We start from the raw sequence: 21506 nt of genomic DNA, 5'->3' as shown, positions 1-21506 counted from the left end.
TATGTAATAGCTGGAAAGCATTTTATATTATAAAACTTATGCGTGTCTTTAACATTCTTCTTGATATAAGAAAAACTAACCAATTTTAGATTTAACTCATGTTCTCTAAATGTATATACATATGTGGCCTTTTAAATGTGAAAAATTGTTGGATTTCTGTTTTATGACTGCAGGAAGCATATGTGCCTCGTTTCTTACCCAAAGCTACCAACTGCCAGTTCTTGATACAATGTTCGTAAGAAAGAAATATAGAGGCAAAGACTTTGGGCTTCATATGCTGGAGGACTTTGTTGATTCCTTTACAGAAGATGCACTTGGCTTGCGGTATCCACTGACCTCTCTCATGTACATAGGTAATTGGATTAAGTTTTTAGAAAGTTAAACTTGTCTCAGTGTCACTTCCGACTTGTTTCTGTGGGATATTTTAAATGTGCATATATCAATATTAAGTAAATTATATTCCTTGGCTCTCTAGGGCTTAATTTTGCAAATGTGCCCTTACCTCCACATAAATGGCATTTTGGGGGTGTGGTAACTTTTTTAAAAAGTTGAAATATAATTCACATACCATAAAATTCACCCTCTTAAAGTGTACAATTCAGTGGTTTTTTATTACATTCACAGCTATGCAACCATAACCACTGTCTAATTCCAGGACATTCTCATCACGCCAAAAAGAAAACCTGTACCAATTAGCAGTCACTCTTCTATTCCCCCATTCCTTTATCCCCTGGCAATCAACCACTAATCTATTTTCTGTGTTTATGGATTTACCTGTTCTGGACATTTCATATGAATAGAATTATATGATATAATTATATTGTACGCCCTTTGTGTCTAGCTTCTTTCATTTTGCATAAATGTTTTCAAGGTTCATCCATGTTGTAGCATGAATCAGTGCTTCATTTTTTTTTTTTAATGGCTGAAGAATATTCCCTTGTGTGGATATGCCACGTTTTGTTTATCCATCATCAGTTGATGGACTTTAGGATTGTTTCCACTTTTTAGATATTACGAATAGTGCTACTTTGAACATTTGTGTAGTTTTTGTGTGGACATTACTCTGGTGTATATACCTAGGCGTGGATGAAATTGCTTGGTCATAACCTTTTGAGGAACTGCCAAACTGTTTCCCAAAGCAACCGCACCATTTTACATTCTCATAAACGTTGTATGAGAGTTGCAATTTCTCCATATCCTCGCCAACACTCATTATTATTTGTCTTTTTTATTAGAGCCATCTCAGTGGATGTGGAGTGGCATCTCATTGTAGTTTTGATTTGCATTTGATGTTGAGCATCTTTTCATGTGCTTATTGGTCATTTATGTATCTCCTTTGGAAAAATGTCTATTTAGATCCTTTAACCATTCTTTCTTTGGGTTATTTGTGGTAGCTTTTTAAATTAAAAAAAAAAAAGAAATTTTAGATATACAAAAAAATATATAAAGAATAAGGTAACAAATACTCATGTATCATCCAGCATGTACCATCCATGAGAAGTGGATCATTGCCAATATAAGTTGAACTTCTGTCCTATCCAATTAGCTTACCCGCTTCCCTGAAATAAGCACTATCCTCAATTTGGCATTTATTTTCCCCATGCATTTCTTAGACTTTTAATATATATGTATACATCTTCCAACAATGTCATATTGTTTTACGTATTTAAAAAGTTTAGGGGATTCCCTGGCAGTCCGGTAGTTAGGACTTTGTGCTTTCACTGCCGAGGGCCCAGGGTTCAATCCCTGGTTGGGGAACTAAGATCACACAAGCTGTGCAGTGCAGCAAAAAATAAAAAAATAAAAATAAAAAACTTTATATAAATAATATGTACTGTATGAATTCTTCTGTAGTTTGCTTTTTCTATTCATCTTTATGATTATGAGATTCATTCCTGTGGATTCATGTAGCTCTATTTATTCTTTTTTAATGCTGTTTAGTATTTCATTGTGTGGATATATTGTGTTGTGGTGTTTTAAAAGCAATTAGTGGATTTATATTTGCATTTTTGTAAAGTCCATAGCACTACTCTTTTCTTAATGAAGTAATATTTAACCTGGAAAGTAATTTATTAGAAAACTTTCATAAAATATAATTTACCATTGATTTTCACCTAACATCAGATATTTATTTCCACTGAAAAAATATTTTTGTTCTAAGTTTCTTTCCCCCCTTTTAATACCAGAAATCCATAAAACAAGAGCCAAGTGTTGCATGTCCATCTTGAATCACAGCTTCTCTCTAGACCCATACATGAGAATGGAATGAACCCTGTATATCCTTGGATAATATGAAAATGGATTTTCCTCTTAAAGTCTAATTATTGCTTTACTAAATTTGGGGAGGAATGCAAACACATCTACTGCAGGCAGACTCTCTTATTACCCTTTTTTAGGATTCTCATGTTAAATAAATTGAATACCAAATGAATTATAGGTGCTTATGTATTATGTAAGGTATCCTCTGCTATTTTAGTTATTTTAATTCAGGCAAAGGACTCAGTGTGGCCTGTTGGTTTTCTCCAGCTTTTCCCTTCCTAATAGGTATAGGAACTACAACCAGAAAACATGAGAAATATTGTCAAATATGTGGGGAAAAAGTGAGCAAATGGTATCCTTGTGTCCACATATCCAGTGTCCAGATTAACAAATGTTAAGATTTTGCCATATTTGTTTTCATTTATTTTTTGGGAGACCTAAACAAAACGTAGATACAGTTGATGTTTTCTTTGGACCCCTCCCTAATCCCATTCCCCTTTCTTCTTTCCTCCCCAGAGATAATTGTGTTCCTCAAGTTGGTGTATATCCTTCCTGCCCATGTTTTCACACATAAGTCTATGTCTATAAACACTATAAAGCATTATTTCGTGTGCTTTTTTATTTTAAAAAATTTAAACAGTTTTTAAAAATAATTTTAGATTTATTTTGTATATATTCATATTTAAACAGTTACTTTAGATTTTCACGCTTCCCAAAATATAATTTAAATAGCACTGAAGTTCCCCTCATTTGCCCTATTAGAGGTGTTGCCCGGAAACTGGGTTCTCCTCTTGGTGGTTGTTGAGCCAGAAGACACACCAAGCCAAAGAGTGGGAGAATTTACCACTTGCAGTAAGTAAGGAGAACACCGGGGATCTTTCCCAGAGCAGTGTCTCCTCAACAGTTTTTGGTCATAAAATATACATAACATAATATTTATCATTTTAACCATTTGTAGGGGTACAATTCAGTGGCATTAACCACATTCCAAATACTGTGTCCCCATCATCACTGTCTATACCCAAAACTTTTTCATCATCCCCAATCTAAACTCCGTACCCTTCAAACAATAATCCCCCTTCTCCTCTCCCCTCATTCTCTAACTTCTTTTCTGCTGTCTGTCATGAATTTGCATATTCTAGGTACCTCGCATAAGTGGATTCATAAAATATTTGCCCTTCTGTGCCTTATTTCACATAGCATAATGTTTAAGTTCCATCCTTTTTGTAGCATATATCAAAATTTCATTCCTTCTTATGGCTGAGTAGATTTTTATTGTGTGACTATGTGACATTTTGTTTATCCATTTATCTATTGATAGATGCTTGGGTTGTTTCTACCTTTCTGTGTTTCTATGAATAATGGTGCTGTGGACATGGGTGTGCAGATATCTGAGTCCCTGCTTCCAGTTCTTTTGGATATAAACCTAAGAGTGGAATTGCTGGGTTATAATTCTATGTTTAACTTTTTGAAGAATTGTCAAACCATTTTCCACAGAGGCTGCATCATTTTTAAAATTATTTTTAAATTATTATTTTTTATTTTTTTAATTAGTTTTTATTGGAGTATAGTTGATTTACAATGTTGTGTTCGTTTCTGCTGTACAGCAAAGTGAGTCAGTTATACATATACCCACTCTTTTTTAGATTGTTTTCCCCATTTAGGTCATTACAGAGTACTGACTAGAGTTCCCTGTGCTATACAGTATGTTCTTATTATCTATTTTATATATAGTAGTGTACACTACTACACTACTGGTAGTGTACACTACCCAGTCTCCCAGTTTATCCGTCCCCCCACCCCTTTCCCCCTTGGTAACCATAAGTTTGTTATCTACATCTGTGACTCTGTTTCTGTTCTGTAAATAAGTTCATTTGTACCTTTTTTTAGACTCCACATATAAGCAGTATCAAATGATGTGTTTCTCTGTCTTACTTCACTCAGTATAACAATCTCTAGGTCCATCCATGTCACTGCAAATGGCATTATTTTGTTTTTTTTAGATGCTGCATCATTTTGTTTAACGTGTTTTTAAACTTATAAAATGATATCCTTTTGTAGGTAATATTGACTTGTTTTTTCACTGACTTTTTTTTTAGATTTATCAACGTTGATTATATGTAGCTGTAGTTTATTAGTTGTAGTTGCTGTATAGTATTTTATTGTATACACAGTATAATTTATTCATATATCCCCTAATGATGGGCACCAAAGTTGTACCCCCTAAAACAGTCCTGTAATGATCATTATAGATGCCTTCTTCCGCATATGTATAAGTCATTACATTATATACCTAGAAGTAGAATTGGATCATAAAATATTTTTCTTCAACTTGCCTAAGCACTTTAAAATTGTTCTCACACCAGCAGTGTGGGAGTTTCCATTTCCCTTATTTTTCTGATGCTTGTTATTATCTGATGGGTGTGAAAATGGAATCTTGCTGTTTCATCTTATATTTCCTTGGCAACTATTGAGGTTTATCATCTTTATCTTTGTTTATTCATAAATGAGACTGCTATATAATTTTCTTGAGTTTCCTTGCTGTTTTTGGTATCAAAGTTATGCTAGCCCCATTAAGTGACTTGGGCAGCTTACTCTCCATCTTCTGTTTGCCCAAACATTTGATTTTGGGGATTTCTAGAAAACTTTCAATGTGTTTTTCAGCTTGCAACCAGTACTTTGAAAAATATCCAGGAGACCATGAACTGCTTTGGGAAGTTGAAGGTGTTGGACACTGGTACCAGAGGATACCAATCACCAGAGCATTACAAAGAGAAACATTTAAAATTACGGGTAAGAATGTTTTCAATTTGAACACAAGTCCAGCTTAAAAAAGCAGTGCCTAATGATGGTTGTGTGTTATAGTCCAGAGTAGTGGTGTATTGTAATGTGATCTCTCTAGTAACAGACCTCCTTTTCTAAACTTGAATTTTTGTTATATGTAAACATTTGAGTCACTAATAGTCAGAGGACCTAGAGTAGTCCAGTAGAATGTAGCCCAGTAGTCCAGTAGGAATTGGTGGAGAAGAAATAAACACAGTTTACTCAGACAGCATAGAATAGGCATCAGTGGATCAAAGGTAGTACGCAGTTTCATGCGTCTCCCCTTGAAGTCACTAAAGACAGATAACTGTTTAAGACTCTTTGCAATTGCAAGGCTTCATTATAAGATATTGGTGAAGGGGATATCCCACACTTGGATTTTCAACACCCTTCTTTAGGGCTTTGTAAAAATGAGTACAAAGAGTGTTACAATTAAAAGCAGATACTAACTGGTTTACAATTTTAAAAATTCTTTTACACACAGCAGTTTCTCAAAATGAAGCTAAAAGACCTGTGTCTGGAGAATATGGTCTTGCATCTGTTCCAGACTATGAAGCAGGAGCTGAAGACAGTCTGTCTAGTGAGATGCAGCTAACTGTAGGTACACTGTTGTTTACTGTAGGAAATAATAATTTTGCTGTTTTTAAAAAAGAGGTTCAGCTAATATTTAACTTTTTTAATGTTATTGTTCATTCAACAGACTTACGTAACTTCTGTTGTGTTAGTTACTTGGCATTTTCTGTTACTTGGTTTCTAAGATTTAATTTTCTTTGAAAAATAATTTGGAATACACAAAATAATATAGAAGAAAATAAAAAGCGGTAATTCTATTACCTTAGATGTAGCAACTAACATTTTTGTATATGTACTTAATATATATTACAAAACATGTATCTGCATATGTTTCATTTTTGTTTTTATTCTTTTATACTGCTTCTAACTGCTTTTCTCCATTAACATAATATTGTAAGCATTTTCTATGTCATTACTGTTTTAAATCATTGTTAAATAGTACACTATTCTATTATATATAAATATCAGCATTTGTTTCCTTAACATTTATACTTAAGTTTTTTATATTTATAAGTGACCCAGCCATGAATACATTTATACATGAATCTTTGTGCAAATGTAATTATTTCCTTGCACAGATAAATTTGTGGAAGTGGACTTAGTAGTAGGTCAAAGGTTATGAAGTTATTTTGGGAAGTCTGAGGCTATATATGTTAGGTCTTTGTAGAATGTAATATACTTTGCAAATACTAGGTAACCTGCAAGTAGAAGGGCAGGTCCCATTACTGAATTCCAGAGGACTTACCAGGTACTTTTCTAGAAACTACTTGATATTACTTAAAATACAGATTCATTGATGGGATCCTAGAGGTCTATTTTTATGCAGTGTTTTGTTGTGGTGGCATTTAATACAGTCATATTTGTTTTGTACACGGGTATCTGAATATATTTTTAGTGAGTGTTGAATATGTCTATGTAAATGCATGTACATTTCAGAGACACAAGTGTTTTGGGGAATTATTTGTGCCTCTTTTCTCCTGTCTTAGTTAGCATGAGTGTTGACTATTTGAGTAAAAGTTTTTTAAAACATTTTTAAGGATAATATAAATAATATTGATACAGTAACTATATATAAGGAGTTCAGTTTTTTTGTGTTTTATTTCTACCTTTGGAATTTCAGACTTCAGAATAAGCCCCAGTTCTATTATACTGCATTCCAAATTCCTCAGATATATTCAAATTCATTTTAGTCCTGGTCAGATATCATAAAACCAGGGAAAGTAGAAAAATCTACTCTTCTCATACATGTGAGAGCAATGATCTACTTTTATATTAAGCCATATAATTTAAAATGTGTCATTTTAATGAGAACATATTAAAATTTCACCATATTATAAGGTTGGCAATATAAATTAGACTTTTTGTCATTTTAGAAATTCATATTCCTTATATTACTTTAATATTTTAATTAAGTCAAGGAAAATATTTCTCATATTAAACTATTTATTTTATTTTTTTTATCAGTAACCACATGGGGAAGTGGTTTTGTTTGTTTATTTTAACTACATAATTTTTTTAGCTTTATTGAGGTATAATTGACAAAAATTGTACATATATAAGGTGTACACCTTCATGATAAAGATGATAAATGCTTGAATTAAAGCATTGGTAGTACAAAAGAGGGGGCAGTTTTGAGAGATTCTTCAGAGTCAAAATTGACAGGCTTTGTGATTGATTGAATGAGGGACAAGAAGAAGGCATTACTGCCTCACAGGATTTTGGTTGGAATGGCATACTGAATTGTTATTGCCATTAACCAAGATAGAGGATAATATTGGGGAAATTTAAGATTTCAGTTTGGGACAGGTTGGATGTGAAATTGGTGGAGTATCCGCTGAGAGAGATTTCACTGGAAATAGAGCTTTGAAAATCGGGAAAAAAGTTGGGGAGATTAAATTGTATATTTGGATTCATCAGCAAATAGCTGTTGAAGTAAAGGTGGTAGATACAGTTACATAGAAGGAGGATGTGGACTGAGAAGAGAAGGGAGCCAAGAACAGAACATTCAGAAAGCCCGTGTATATCACTATAGCATATTAGATGGCTTCATAAGTTCCTAAGCTCAAAATAAACTGAGGCTATAATATAGCCTTTTGACTTTCTTAGTGAGTTTCTTAGTTGATGAATAGTGAGTACAAAAGGTGCTATTTGAAAAACTTTTAAAAAGATTTTCTTTGTAATTGTATGAAGTAGATCCATAGGGAGAAGAAAGGATCTAAAACTTGTGGTTTTAATCTGTATCTCTGTTTTAGATTGATTCTCTAAAAGATGCCTTTGCAAGTACTTCTGAAGGTAAGAAATTCAGCTCGTCTATTAGTAAGTGTTTGAGACAGTTAGAATTAAGTGTGTGTGTGTGTGTCTGTGTGTGTGTGTCCCTTAGAGTAAAGTGAAGACTTCTCCAGCCCTAAAATCTAGATCTGGGTTCTTTTACCACTGATCTTGCTGTGTGAACAGTTAGGTAAGCTATTTTGCCTCTCTTGTTTTCATTTCCTTACCTGTAAAATAGGGACAATAATGTCTACCTTGTTTATTTCCCAAGATTATTGGAAGAGGGTCTAAGTGAAAATGCAGAAACACTTTGCAAAAAGCTCAAGGTAACAGAAATTTGAGGAATGAATACTGACAAGGTTATTTCATAATTTAGAAAAAGACACTGACATGGTTTCTTAACCTGAAGTGACAGAGAGGAAGTGTGTAATGTTGGGGATTTAGGTAAACTAGCGTAGTTCTTGCATTTCTATGTATTTTAATAGGTAATCCTTTGAATACATAATCAATCAATTATAGTTTTGCCGTTTTTTTCTCAGGTCACGATAAAACATCTGTTTCCACTCGTACTCGAAGTAGTCATTTAAAGCGGCCAAAGATTGGAAAACGGTTTCAGGATTCTGAATTTAGTAGTTCTCAAGGGGAAGATGAAAAGACTCCCCAGACTTCACCTATAGCTTCAGTGAACAAGTGAAGTATTGTTTATTTTACTCTCGTTATTTTGTTTATTCTTATTTTCATATTATTAGTATTTTAGTTTTTAAGGTGAAGTTTATTATATTGTTTGTGTAGTAAATGACCTTGGTGTAGAACTTTGTATTTGAGTTCTTCCACAAGATTATTGATTACACTTGGTAAGTGTCACTTTGACAGTGGTATAGGGAGAAGTTGCTAGTAAGAGAGTGGAATAAACTCATGATTTAGTCTCTTGTGTGAAAATCCAGGAGAATATTCTAGTGATTATATTATCCCAAATGAGTCATTATTGTCAACTTTGAATTTGACAGTAGCTATGGTTTTTAGCAATGCTGAGGTTTAGTCAATTTAAAAAACCCTCATGAAAGGTATGAGCCCTAGACGGACCCGCACAGCACCCCCGGGACAGGGCTGGGACCAGTCGTGTCTCCAGGTGGGAGAGCCCCTCCCGCTCCTCTAGCCTACTTTACTTGGAAATATTGAGCTATACTTTAAAATGTATTCAAGAGATTTCCAATAAACTTTTTCTGTACTTTATAAAAAAAAAAAAAACCCTCAATTTTACTTTATAACTAATTCATTTTACTGGATTATAGAATATAACAAATTAGTGATAGCCATAAATGGTATTGTCAGCTCCTCCAGAAACTTAATAGCCAGCTGAATCAACAGAACACTTGGATCAAAACCTTATTCTCCATCTTCCTTTGACTCTTAAAGAAAGCAAGATTTTCAATATTATAGTTAAATTAGGCTTTTGCTCTGATAGTCCTGCTAACTGTGCCTGAGTCAACCGTTCATAGTGTTGTCATTTTAGTTGTGAAAATATTCTACTCAGGTAGAGAATTCTGTAGCTCTGCTAATTTCATTATGTATGTAACTTTAAATTTGGATAATTATGTAAATGTTATATTTTAATGAAAAATTCCATCACTTTAAAGTCAAATTTAAGTAAATATTTAACTTGTGAAAAGAGTAATGAGGTTAGATAATTATAGTTTTTTTCACTGAGCAACATTTTGTTGTAATACCCTTTTTAGAAGGGAATGTAACAGTACATTTTAAATTGAACATCTCAGAATTATTGTGGAATTTTTTTTGCTTTTCATAAAATATTAACAGTGAGACTAAATGCTTAAGTGCTCAGACACTATGAAGAACAAAACTTCATCTTTGCCCTTGAAGAATCGACTGTCTATTAGTTTCTGATACACATATCTGTACCTGTGACACAGGTTCAGAGCACTGCAAGGTGGATTGTGATATAATAATAGAAGTGCAAAGTGCTCTGGATGCAAAGGAGGGTGTGATTGATTCTAATTGAGGGGATAGAGAAATTTGACATTTGTGCCAGGGCTTCAAAGATAAGTAGAAACTCAACAAGCAGAGTTGGGAAAGAAGACTTTCTTTTCTAGTTCGAGGGTCTACAAACTATGATCTATAGACCAGATCTGGCCTACCACCTATTGTTGTAAATAAAATTTTATTGTAACACATCTGTGCTTATTAGTTCACATGTTTATTATGGTTGCTTTTGCTTTACGCTGGTGGAGTTGAGTAGTTGTTCAGAGACCATGTGACTCAGAAAACCTAAAGGAAAAGTTTGCTGACCCCTGGTCTACACCAGGGCTGTTCAGAGAACCTTCTGGCATGGTGGACATGTTCTTTGTCTGCCCTTCCCTGTCCAGCATGGCAGCCACCACTCAGTTTGCTCATCACCAAGCACTTGAAGTGTGGCTAGTGCAACTGAGGAGCTGAGTTTTTAATTTCACTCAGTTTTTTGGTTTTTTTTTTAAATAATATTTTTGTTTCCTTTTTTTTTTTTTTTTTAATATTTATTTTTTGGCTGTGTTGGGTCTTCGTTTCTGTGCGAGGGCTTTCTCTAGTTGCGGCGAGCGGGGGCCTCTCACTATCGTGGCCTCTCTTGTTGCGGAGCACAGGCTCCAGACGCGCAGGCTCAGTAGTTGTGGCTCACGGGCCTAGTTGATCCGCGGCATGTGGGATCTTCCCAGACCAGGGCTCGAACCCGTGTCCCCTGCATTGGCAGGCAGATTCTCAACCACTGCGCCACCAGGGAAGCCCTTCACTCAGTTTGAATTACTGTAAATAATGACAAGTGTCTCATGGCTACTGTATTGCACTGTGCAGTTCTAGACAGCAGGAGTAACGTGAGCAAAGGCACAAAGCTGGGAGGAGTGTTGGTAAGGAAAACTGATGTATAGGTAAGTGGTAGCATCGAGTAGGAGGTAAAAATATAAGGGTCTGGTCATGTTAGGCTTTGAAAGGAGGTATGCTTTATTCTCCAAGCCATAGAGAACCATCAGAATTTTCTGAGCTGGACTGTCACTGGTACAGATATGTGTATTAGAAACATAACTCTGGTGACTTACCGAGCGGTCCAGTGGTTAAGACCCTGAGCTTCCACTTCAGGGGTCATGGGTTCGATCTCTCTTCAGGGAACTAAGATCTTGCGTGCCATGGGATGCAGGCAAAAAAAAAAAAAGAAACATAGCTCTGAAAACCTTACTAAAGAATGTATAGGGCTTCCCTGGTGGTGCAGTGGTTAAGAATCTGCCTGCTAATGCAGGGGACAAGGGTTCGAGCCCTGCTCTGGGAAGATCCCACATGCCGTGGAGCAACTAAGCCCGTGAGCCACAACTACTGAGCCTGCACTCTAGAGCCCACGAGCCACAACTACTGAGCCCACGTGCTGCATCTACTGAAGCCTGCGTGCTCTAGAGCCTGTGCTCAGCAACAAGAGAAGCCACCGCAATGAGAAGCCCGCGCACCGCAGCGAAGAGTAGCCCCCCCTCGCCGCAACTAGAGAAAGCCTGCGTGCAGCAACGAAGACCCAACACAGCCAAAAATAATAAATTAAAAAAAAAAAAAAGAATGTATATATTGCAAGTCTGAACATGAGTTGGGAAGAAGTTACAGTGTCCAGAGAGAATTGGGCCTGAAGTAGGAAGATGAGAATGGGAATAAAGTTACGGATTTGTTTGAAAGGCATTTCACAGGTAGAACTAAACTATATCGTTTATTGTCCAAACTGAAATTTTTGAGAATGAAAGGGGCATTATTAATACACGCATACCTCAGAGATGTTGTAGGTTCAGTTCCAGACTACCGCAATAAAGTGACCATCACAATAAATCAAACATTTTTGTTTGCTAGTGCACATAAAAGTTTTTTACACTATCCTGTAGTCTGTTAAGTGTGCGATAGCATTATGTTTTAAAAAAAAAGTACATACCTTAATTTAAAAATACTTTATTGGTTAAAAAAAATGCTGTCATCTGAGCCTTCAATGAGTTGTAATGTTTTTGCTAGTGGAGGGTCTCGCCTCAATGTTGGTGGCTGATGACTGATCAGGGTGGTGATTGCTGAAGGTTGGGGTGACTGTGGCCATTTCTTAAATAAGACAGCCATGAACTTTGCCACATAGATTGGCTGACTTCTTCCTTTCACTAACAATTTCTCTGTAGCATGCGATGCCATTTGATAGCATTTTACCCACAGTAGAAATTCTTTCAAAATTGGAGTCAGTCCTCTGAAACCCTGATGTTGCTTCGTCTACTAAGTTTATGTCATAGTCTAAATCCTTTGTCATTTCAACAGTCTTCACAGCATTTTTAGCAGGAGTGGATTCCATCTCAAGAAATCACTCTCTTTGCTCATACACAATAAGCAACTCCTCATCCATTAAAGTTTTATCTTGAGATTGCAGCAGTTCAGTCACATCTTCAGGCTCCACTTCTAATTCTGATTCTCTTGCTATTTCTACCACATCAGCAGTGACCTCCTCCACTGAAGTCTTGAACCCCTCAAAGTCATCCATGAGGGTTTGAATCAACTTCTTCCAAACTCCTGGTAATGTTGATATTAGACCTCTTCCCATGAATCATGAATGTTCATAGTGGCATCTAGAATGGTGAATCTTTCTCAGAAGGTTTTCAATTGACTTTGCCCACAGCCATCAGAGGAATCTCTATCTGTGGCAACTATAGCCTTATGAACTGTAATTCTTAAATAATAAGACTTCAAAGTCGAAATGCTTCCTTGATCCATGGGCTGCAGAATGGATGGTGTGTTAGCAGGTATGAAAACAACATGAATTTCATTGTACATCTCCATCAGAGAGCTCTTGGGTGACCAGATACATTGTCAATGAGCAGTCACATTTTGAAAGGAATTTTTTTTTCCTGAGCAATAGGTCTCAACAGTGGGCTTAAAATATTCAGTAAACCATGTTGTCAACAGGTGTGCTGTCATCCAGGCTTTGTTGTTCCATTTATGGAGGACAAGGGAGTAGATTTAGCATAATTTCTTAAGGGCCCTAGGATTTTCAGAATGGTAAATGAGCACTGGCTTCAACTTCAAGTCACCAGCTGCATTAGCACCTAGCGAGAGAGTCAGCTTGTCCTTTGAAACTTTTTTTTTTTTTTTAAAGTGGGTGGATACATCTGTGGCTGTGCTACATTTATTTATTTATTTATATACAGCAGGTTCTTATCAGTCATCCATTTTATACACATCAGTGTATACATGTCAATCCCAATTGCGCAATTCATCCCCCCCTGCCACCCCCCACCCCCCGCTTACCCCCTTGGTGTCCATACGTTTGTTCTCTACATCTGTGTCTCTATTTCTGCCTTGCAAGCCAGTTCCTCTGTACCATTTTTCTAGATTCCACATATATGCGTTAATATACGATATTTGTTTTTCTCTTTCTGACTTAACTACACTCTGTATGACAGTCTCTAGATCCATCCACGTCTCTACAAATGACCCAGTTTTGTTCCTTTTTATGGCTGAGTAATAGTCCATTGTGTATATATACCACATCTTCTTTATCCATTCATCTGTCAATGGGCATTTAGGTTGCTTCCATGACCTGGCTATTGTAAATAGTGCTGCAGTGAACATTGGGGTGCATGTGTCTTTTTTTTTTTTTTTTTTTTTAATTTTTATTATTTATTTATTATTTATTTTTGGCTGTGTTGGGTCTTCGTTTCTGTGCGAGGGCTTTCTCTAGTTGCGGAGAGCAGGGGCCACTCTTCATCGCGGTGCGCGGGCCTCTCACTGTCGCGGCCTTTCTTGTTGCGGAGCACAGGCTCCAGACGCGCAGGCTCAGTAGCTGTCGCTCACGGGCTTAGTTGCTCCGCGGTATGTGGGATCCTCCCAGACCAGGGCTCGAACCCGTGTCCCCTGCATTGGCAGGCAGATTCCCAACCACTGCGCCACCAGGGAAGCCCTGCATGTGTCTTTTTGAATTATGGTTTTCTCTGGGTATATGCCCAGTAGTGGGATTGTTGGGTTATATGGTAATTCAATTTTTAGTTTTTTAAGGAACCTCCATACTGTTCTCCATAGTGGCTGTATCAATTTACATTCCCACCAACAGTGCAAGAGGGTTCCCTTTTCTCCACACCCCCTCCAGCATTTGTTGTTTGTAGATTTTCTGATGATGCCCATTCTAACCAGTGTGAGGTGCTACCTCATTGTAGTTTTGATTTGCATTTCTCTAATAATTAGCACATGAGCAGCTTTTCATGTGCCTCTTGGCCATCTGTATGTCTTCTTTGAAGAAATGTCTATTTAGGTCTTCTGCCCATTTTTTGATTGGGTTGTTTGTTTTTTTTAATATTGAGCTGCTTGAGCTGTTTATATATTTTGGATGTCCTTTGAAACTTTAAGCTAGGAATTGGCTTCTCTTCTCTAGCTCTGAAAGTCCTAGATGACATCTTGTTCCAGTAGGGTTTTTTGTTTGCATTGAAAATCTGTTTAGTGTAGCCACCTTCATTCATTATCTTAGCTAGATCTTCTGGATAACTTGATACAGCTTCTACATCAGCACTAGCTACTTCACCTGGCACTGTTATGGAGAGAGCTTCTTTCCTTAAACCTTATGAACCAACCTCTGCTAGCTTCAGACTCTTTTTCTGTAGCAGCCTCACCTCTTTCAGCCTTCATAGAATTGAAGAGAGTTAGGGCCTTGTTCTGGATTAGGCTTTGGCTTAAGGGAATGTTGTGGCTGGTTTGATCTTCTATCCAGACCACTAAAACTTTTTCTCCATATCGGCAATAAGGCTGTTTTGCGTTCTTATCACTGGTGTGTTCACTTAGAGTAGCACCGTTAATTTTTTTCAAGAACTTTTGCTTTGTATTCACAGCTTGGCTAACTATTTGGCACAAGAGACATAGCTTTCTGCGTATCTCAGCTTTCAACGTGCCTTTCTCACTAAGTTTAATCGTCTCTAGCTTTTGATTTAAAGTGAGAGACATGTGACTCTTCCTTTCATTTGAACACTTAGAGCCATTGCAGGGTTATTAATTGGCCTAATTTAAATATTGTTGTGTCTCAGGGAATAGGGAGGCCCAAAGAGAGGGAGAGAGATGGGGAATGGCCAATCAGTTGCAATAGTCAGAACACACACAACATTTATCAGTTAAGTTTGCTATCTTAAGAGTGGACATAGGTATATGTATAACCAACTCACTTTTCTGTACAGCAGAAACTAACGCTACATTTTAAGTAAACTATACTCCAATAAAAAAAATTCATTAAAAAAAAAGTTTGGGTGACTTCCACAGCGTCCTTAGCAACCAGTCTTGGTTCCCAGCGACCCCGAGCACCGCGGTGAGTGACTACTACGTCCAGCTTCTGATGACTTGAGAGCTAAGGTTATAGCCATATTCACCATCCCGGGGCAACAGGGAGACCCACAGAGACTCACAAACGGGAGCACCGAGCCTTGTTTCTTAGCGTCCCGTAGCGCTGGTTGTTGGAAGAAACCTTTGCTACTCACGCTTCTGGCCCAAGCCCGCCATCCAGGCCCCTCCTAAGAATCTAGGCGAGCTCGTGGAGACACTCCAGCCGGGGGCTTGAGGGAGAAAGTGGGGATCAGCCACCAGTTTCGCTTATTTGATAGTCTCCCCAGCAGAAAGCTATTTCCCTAAAAGAGGTTTATGATCTGTGAACATGCCTGCTAACAAATCATCTGTGATTAATAAATATGGAGTAGTATCTTCCTCTTATGAAAAATCAAAGCCACCATTTTCAATCACAAAATAATTCATCTTGAGACTCAACCAAACAAAAAATCCAAAAGAGGAGGAAGAACTGTTGGACATAGCTAGAAAAAACCTTATCAAATGTAAGGAACATTTGCAACTTACTCAGGAAGGATATGAAATTAACCACCTGCTCTGGCACTGTGTTGCTGCCTGGACTTGTGTTCAGAAGAATAGTCCCCAGTTGAATAAGGTGCTTGAACATCTCATCTTTCATAAAGCACAGCTTCAAGAGAAACGCTGGAAGAAAACTGCAAGGTCGATGATTTTTCCTGGGCCTGGAATGTAGTCTACATATACATAACAATTCTTGCAGAAATCTGCTTGTATGCGGCCAATTCTGATTTGCGAAAAGCTGCTTTAATTGGTTTCTGCGACTGTAAAAGTTCACAAAAAGATATTTTACCCACGGACAAATCAGAAGAAATGCCAGAATTGAGGGAAACAAGTATTTTAGGTCTTTTGGAATATTTCTCTTCAAAAATGTCAGATAATTGTGATCAAGTAAAATGGACTGGATACTATGGCTTAGTGTATAACCTGCTGAAAATGTCATGGGAACTTCGAGGAGATAAGGAGCAGGATGGACTTAGAAACAAAATATGGCAAATGTTACAGAAAACAAAGGATCATGAGAAAGATGGGCGAATCTGTAATGCAGTAAATATTGCCCAGGCTGAGATAAATGACCCAACTGATCCTTTCACAAGTTATAGTACAAAAGTTTCATCAAATGTAGGGGATGAAAATTTCTTCAAATATATAGGATGGAGAATTGCCAACATACTTTCCAAACTATTCTTCCCTTCCACTGATACCTGTGTTCTTCCTTTGAAAAAACCATTGATAAAACGGCACCAAATGAAATATCTGAACAAAAAGCAGGATTCCATGAAGAAGAGAGTTCTACAATTTACTGTCACCACAGAGCATTGAGTAGAGTTTCTTGAGCTATACAGTAGGTTCTCATTAGTTATTAGTTATTTTATACATAGTATCAAGAGTGTGTATATGTCAATCCCAGTATCCCAATTCATCCTACCCACCTCTTTCCCCCCTTGGTGTCCATGTGTTTGTTCTCTATGTCTGTGTCTCTATTTCTGCTTTCCAAATAAGATCATCTGTGCCATTTTTCTAGATTCCACATATATGCATTGGTATATGATGTTTGTTTTTCTCTTTCTGACTTACTTCAGTCTGTATGACAATCTCTAGGTCCATTCATATCTCTACAAGTGACCCAATTTTGTTCCTTTTTATGGCTGAGTAATATTCCATTGTATATATGTACCACTTCTTTTTTTTTTTTTTTTTAGGCCTTCAAAATCACCATATTTAATGCTATAGCATAAAGAAATGTGTACATCTTTAAAATATATTTATTACAAAAATAATTGTTAAGTTAGAAAATACAGATAAGCAGCCAATATACATTGTACATGCTAAATTTCTCTCCATTAATAAATTTATTTCTGTTAAAAAAAAAAAAGTTTGTCATCTTATTTGAGTGTAGCCTGTGGCACCTGGAAACAATTAAAATTGTAACATCAACCATCACTAATCACAGATCACTGTAACAAATATAATAAAAAAAAAGTTCAAAGTATTGTGGGAATTACCTAAACATAACACAGACATGAAGTGAGCAAATACTGCTGGAGAAATGGCTTCAATGGACTTGCATAGCACAGGATTGCCACAAACCTCCAATTAGTAAAAACAGTATCTTCAAAATGCAGTAAAACAAAGTGCAATAAAATGAGGGATGCCCATAATTATGCCAGTGCTGGGACAAAAGTTGTAAACTGGACTGTTCCAGGTAAGCTGAGATGTATGCTCATTCTAGGAGAATAAGATCCAATCAATATAGATAGAGTAAAAGAAAGGTCTAGTTTACATAATTGAAAAGGTGGTGATCGAACTGGAGAACAAGGTAGGAAAAGGAACAAACTTGTAAGAAGATGAAGAGGTTGGTTTTGGACCTGTAAAATTTGAAGTTGTTGTCTGAACAACACTTAGTTGATTCTCTAAAGTGTTACTTTATTAACGGATTCCTGAAATTTTATATTCATCTTTAATAAAACAAGAATGTTTTTCTTTGGTTTTGTAGAATGGAGTCTACTGCACGAACATCAGAGAGCTCAGAAGAATTCTTGGAAGAAGAACCTGAACAGAGTGTGATTGAATTTGAGGATGAAAGTAGTGATAAAAATGTTCGACCAGCACCGGAAACCCAGCCAGGCCTGGAAAAGCAAGAAGGTGAAAAGGTAGGAGATTCACTTACTAAACAAAATGAATGGAAGTAAAATTTAACTTTCTTAGTCATATATTGTTAGAAAAGCATAACGATGTATTTTAGACTCTTAGTAGAAATTGTATTTAATGTTAAAAAGCATATAATATATGTCGGGACTTCCCTGGTGGCTCACTGGTTAAGAATCCGCCTGCCAATGCAGGGGACACGGGTTCGAGCCCTGGTCTGGGAATATCCCACATGCCACAGAGCAGCTAAGCCCGCGTGCCACACTACTGAGCCTGCGCTCTAGAGCCCGCGAGCCACAACTACTGAGCCCATGTGCCACAACTACTGAAGCCCACGAGCCTAGAGCCCGTGCTCTGCAACAAGAGAAGCCATCGCAATGAGAAGCCTGCGCATCGCAATGAAGAGTAGCCCCTGCTTGCTGCAACTAGAGAAAGCCCGTGCGCAGCAACGAAGGCCCAACACAGCCAAAATAAATTAAAAAAAAAAAAGCATATATGTCTAAAGCAAGGTCAGGTAGTAGAGGATAAAGTTACAAGTATTTTATATTTCAAACTGCGTTTATAAAGTTTGACGTATTGCAAAGATAAAATAGAGGATGTTTAGTTAGTAATGTCCCTCATTGTATTTAAAATACAAATTAATTTGTAGAATTAAACATACTTAAGAAGTGACACAATGATGTGACTATAAGAGGTCTACCTTATAAAACCAGTTAGAATGCCTTAATGTCCAACAAGCCCTAAATTGCACCCCTATTTTGGTTAGAAGGATAGAATTAGTTGTCCAGAAAATATATATGTATTTGACTACAGTTGATTTACAAATTCCTAGAAAAATAACTAAATTCATTTTTTTTTACCACTAGAAAACAAGGAGGAAAATCCTTTGTGACTGAGTAAAAAACTCTTTATCTGGCTTCATTTCTTTTTTCATCTTCTCTATTTCCTATCCTTTTTCTTTAATATCTTCAATCTTTTCCTCTCTTACAGATTCCTTATTTCTTCTTTTAAACATACTTAAGTTTCTTTAAAAATCTTTTACCTGTTTGTCAAGTCCAGCCAGGAGCTAAGCAAGTGAAACTGCATTACTGATTTTATTTCCTTAACTTGCTCCAGTTTAGCTCCTGTTTCCTCTACTTCATGAAATTGTATTTTTAAATGGCATTTTTTTCTCTTCTTGTAAAAATTAGGAAAACAAACACATATTTTAAAAAAGGGATTTATATGCTTCTAGATGTCTACGGGAATGTATATTTGTGTGGGTTTTTTTTTTAAAAAAATTAAGATTATACTGTACATACTTCATGTAACCTGTTTCTTTTGTCCAACAATACATGTGAGTACCTACTCTTGTAGGTCACCAGTGACACTTTCACTCAATTCTGGTGGCTTTCCTTACCTAGGTTGACTACTCTCTCTTCCTCCGGATTCTCTAGTCCCCTGGCTTTATAACACTGTTGTGTTCTGGTTTCTTGGTTTTCCTCTCTCTGAAGTTTTTGTTTTGGTTTTATTTATTTGCTTTTTGACTCTTCTGCTTCCTCTTTTTTTTCCCTGTATTTGTGGACATTCTAGAAGACTCAGTTCTTGACTTTCTGCTCTTTTGTTCATGCTTCTCTTTTGAAAATGCATCTAGTCTAATGGCTGAATGGTCATCTCTGTGGGGATGACCAGTAACTTCAGACTTTCAATATTGATCCAGACTTCAGTATTACTTGCCTTCTGAATATTTCGGTTTAGACAGATGTCTTTTATCATCTTAAATTTTAACATCTCTGCTCTTTCCTATCACTTCTCTATTGAGCCTTTTTTCCTATTTCTTATTTTTCATTCTGTTCCCAAACCTAGAACTTGAAGGACTGAGTTTTTCTCTTCTGTTGCTTCTCACTTGTAGTTACTCACCAAAATTCTGTTTCTTTATAAAAACTTTTGCTATATCTTTCTCATTTTCTTCCTTTGAACATTTGTCATACCGTAGTTGGTCCTTTTGTGAGTTTTATTATAATTACCTTCTGTGTGCAGTTTATTCTTTATACTCTCTGGCCAGATTAATTTTTCTAAGTCTCTGATTTCAGTATCCCTTAGGAAAACATTCATTATATGATTTCAGGGGTTCTATATAATCCAGCCAGGTCTATTTCTTAAAATTTGAGTGCATCAGTGTTCTAATTTTTATTTTATTTTTAGTTAATTAATTTATTTTAAATTTATTTTATTTTATTTTTGGCTGCATTGGGTCTTTGTTGCTGTTAGTGGACTTTCTCTAGTTGCGGTGAGCGGGGGCTACTCTTCATTGCGGTGCGTGGGCTTCTCATTACAGCGGCTTCTCTTGCTGCGGAGCATGGGCTCTAAGCATGGGGGCTCAGTAGTTGTGGCACACAGGCTCAGTAGTTGTGGCTTGCGGGCTCTAGAGCGCAGGCTCAGAGTTGTGGTGCACAGGCCTAGCCGCTCAGCAGCATGTGGGATCCTCCTGGACCAGGGCTCGAACCCGTGTCCCTTGCATTGGCAGGCAGATTCTTCACCACTACGCCACCAGGGAAGCCCAGTGTTCGAATTTTTAAAATGATAATTAAATAAAATGATCTCTAATTATTAGAATGTCATTAGGATTAGTTAGAAATATTAGATGTTAATGAAAGTCATGTAAATTGATAAACCTTGGAGGAAGAGTTTCAGAAATTGGAGACTTAGTGTTATCAAATCGCTTTTCCATATTTTAATGTGATTTAAGGAGCAGGATTGTTCAAAGATGACCCTTTTTTGACTGGAGAATGAGCTCGCTGAGATTGAGGGCTCTCTGCTCCCAGCAAGAAGCTGTACCCAAACTCCACTTCCCACAGGACTGCTAGTGCTTCCTCCCCCTGGCATGCTAAACTGTGACTTCCCAGGGACCCCAAGGGTTCCGAGTGCTGAACAGCTGATGTTCTGTAAAGAGCTGGCACCAAATCTAGACTTTCTCTGGTGGCTTTTTACTGAAAAGGTTCTTCCTGTCACTGCCTATATGGAGGAAGAAGAAGAAGGAGGCAGGGTCTCTTCACTGAATCGCAGACCCACACTGGGTCCATAGAGCATCCTGGTCCTGTCTTTTCTCCATGAGAACAGAGGGAAATTGGGGTGCTTATGGATTCTTTGCTCTTACTGACTCTGCTGTTCCTTAACCTGTGTCCTGTAATGTGGTAGAATGTATCTTGAGTCCTGGTGCATGACAGGGCGACTGAGAATGGACCCACCTTGTATGACAAGTAAGTTAATCTGTAATTTTGTCCTGACTTTTTTTGCCCTCGATGGTGTAGGAATCTGAATCAGAGCCTATGAATGGTGAGATAATGGATGATACTCTTAAGACTTCACTTATAACAGAAGAGGAGGACTCCACTGGTGAAGTTTTAGGTGAAGAATTAAAATTGCAGTCTTTTAATTCCAGTGAAGACTCTACGAATCTTGTTCCACTGGTGGTAGAATCTTCAAAATCTCCTGAGGCTGTTGCACAGGATAAGGTAATGGAAAAATATCCTAATTTTTTATAGTTATAGTGTCCAGTGTTGGTGACTCGG

General features: G+C 37.0%; 1 protein-coding gene across 8 annotated transcripts in view; it reads left to right on the top strand.

The window, feature by feature from the left end:
* FAM169A (family with sequence similarity 169 member A) overlaps positions 1 to 21506 on the top strand; it is a 67205-nt gene that overhangs the window by 40273 nt on the left and 5426 nt on the right. For 7 of the 8 annotated variants that reach the window (XM_036847979.1, XM_036847977.1, XM_036847972.1 and 4 more), the window contains 7 exons: positions 174 to 353; positions 4924 to 5052; positions 5567 to 5679; positions 7908 to 7947; positions 8463 to 8613; positions 17804 to 17960; positions 21246 to 21449. In XM_036847979.1, the coding sequence (XP_036703874.1) occupies positions 174 to 353; positions 4924 to 5052; positions 5567 to 5679; positions 7908 to 7947; positions 8463 to 8613; positions 17804 to 17960; positions 21246 to 21449 (974 nt within the window). The remainder of the gene's footprint in view (positions 1 to 173; positions 354 to 4923; positions 5053 to 5566; positions 5680 to 7907; positions 7948 to 8462; positions 8614 to 17803; positions 17961 to 21245; positions 21450 to 21506) is intronic. The other variant, XM_036847975.1, reaches the window with a different exon arrangement.

The sequence above is a fragment of the Balaenoptera musculus genome, chromosome 3 (assembly GCF_009873245.2).
Source record: "Balaenoptera musculus isolate JJ_BM4_2016_0621 chromosome 3, mBalMus1.pri.v3, whole genome shotgun sequence".
In the NCBI taxonomy this organism is placed as follows: domain Eukaryota; kingdom Metazoa; phylum Chordata; class Mammalia; order Artiodactyla; family Balaenopteridae; genus Balaenoptera; species Balaenoptera musculus.
This window is presented reverse-complemented; position numbering and strand designations above follow the sequence as displayed.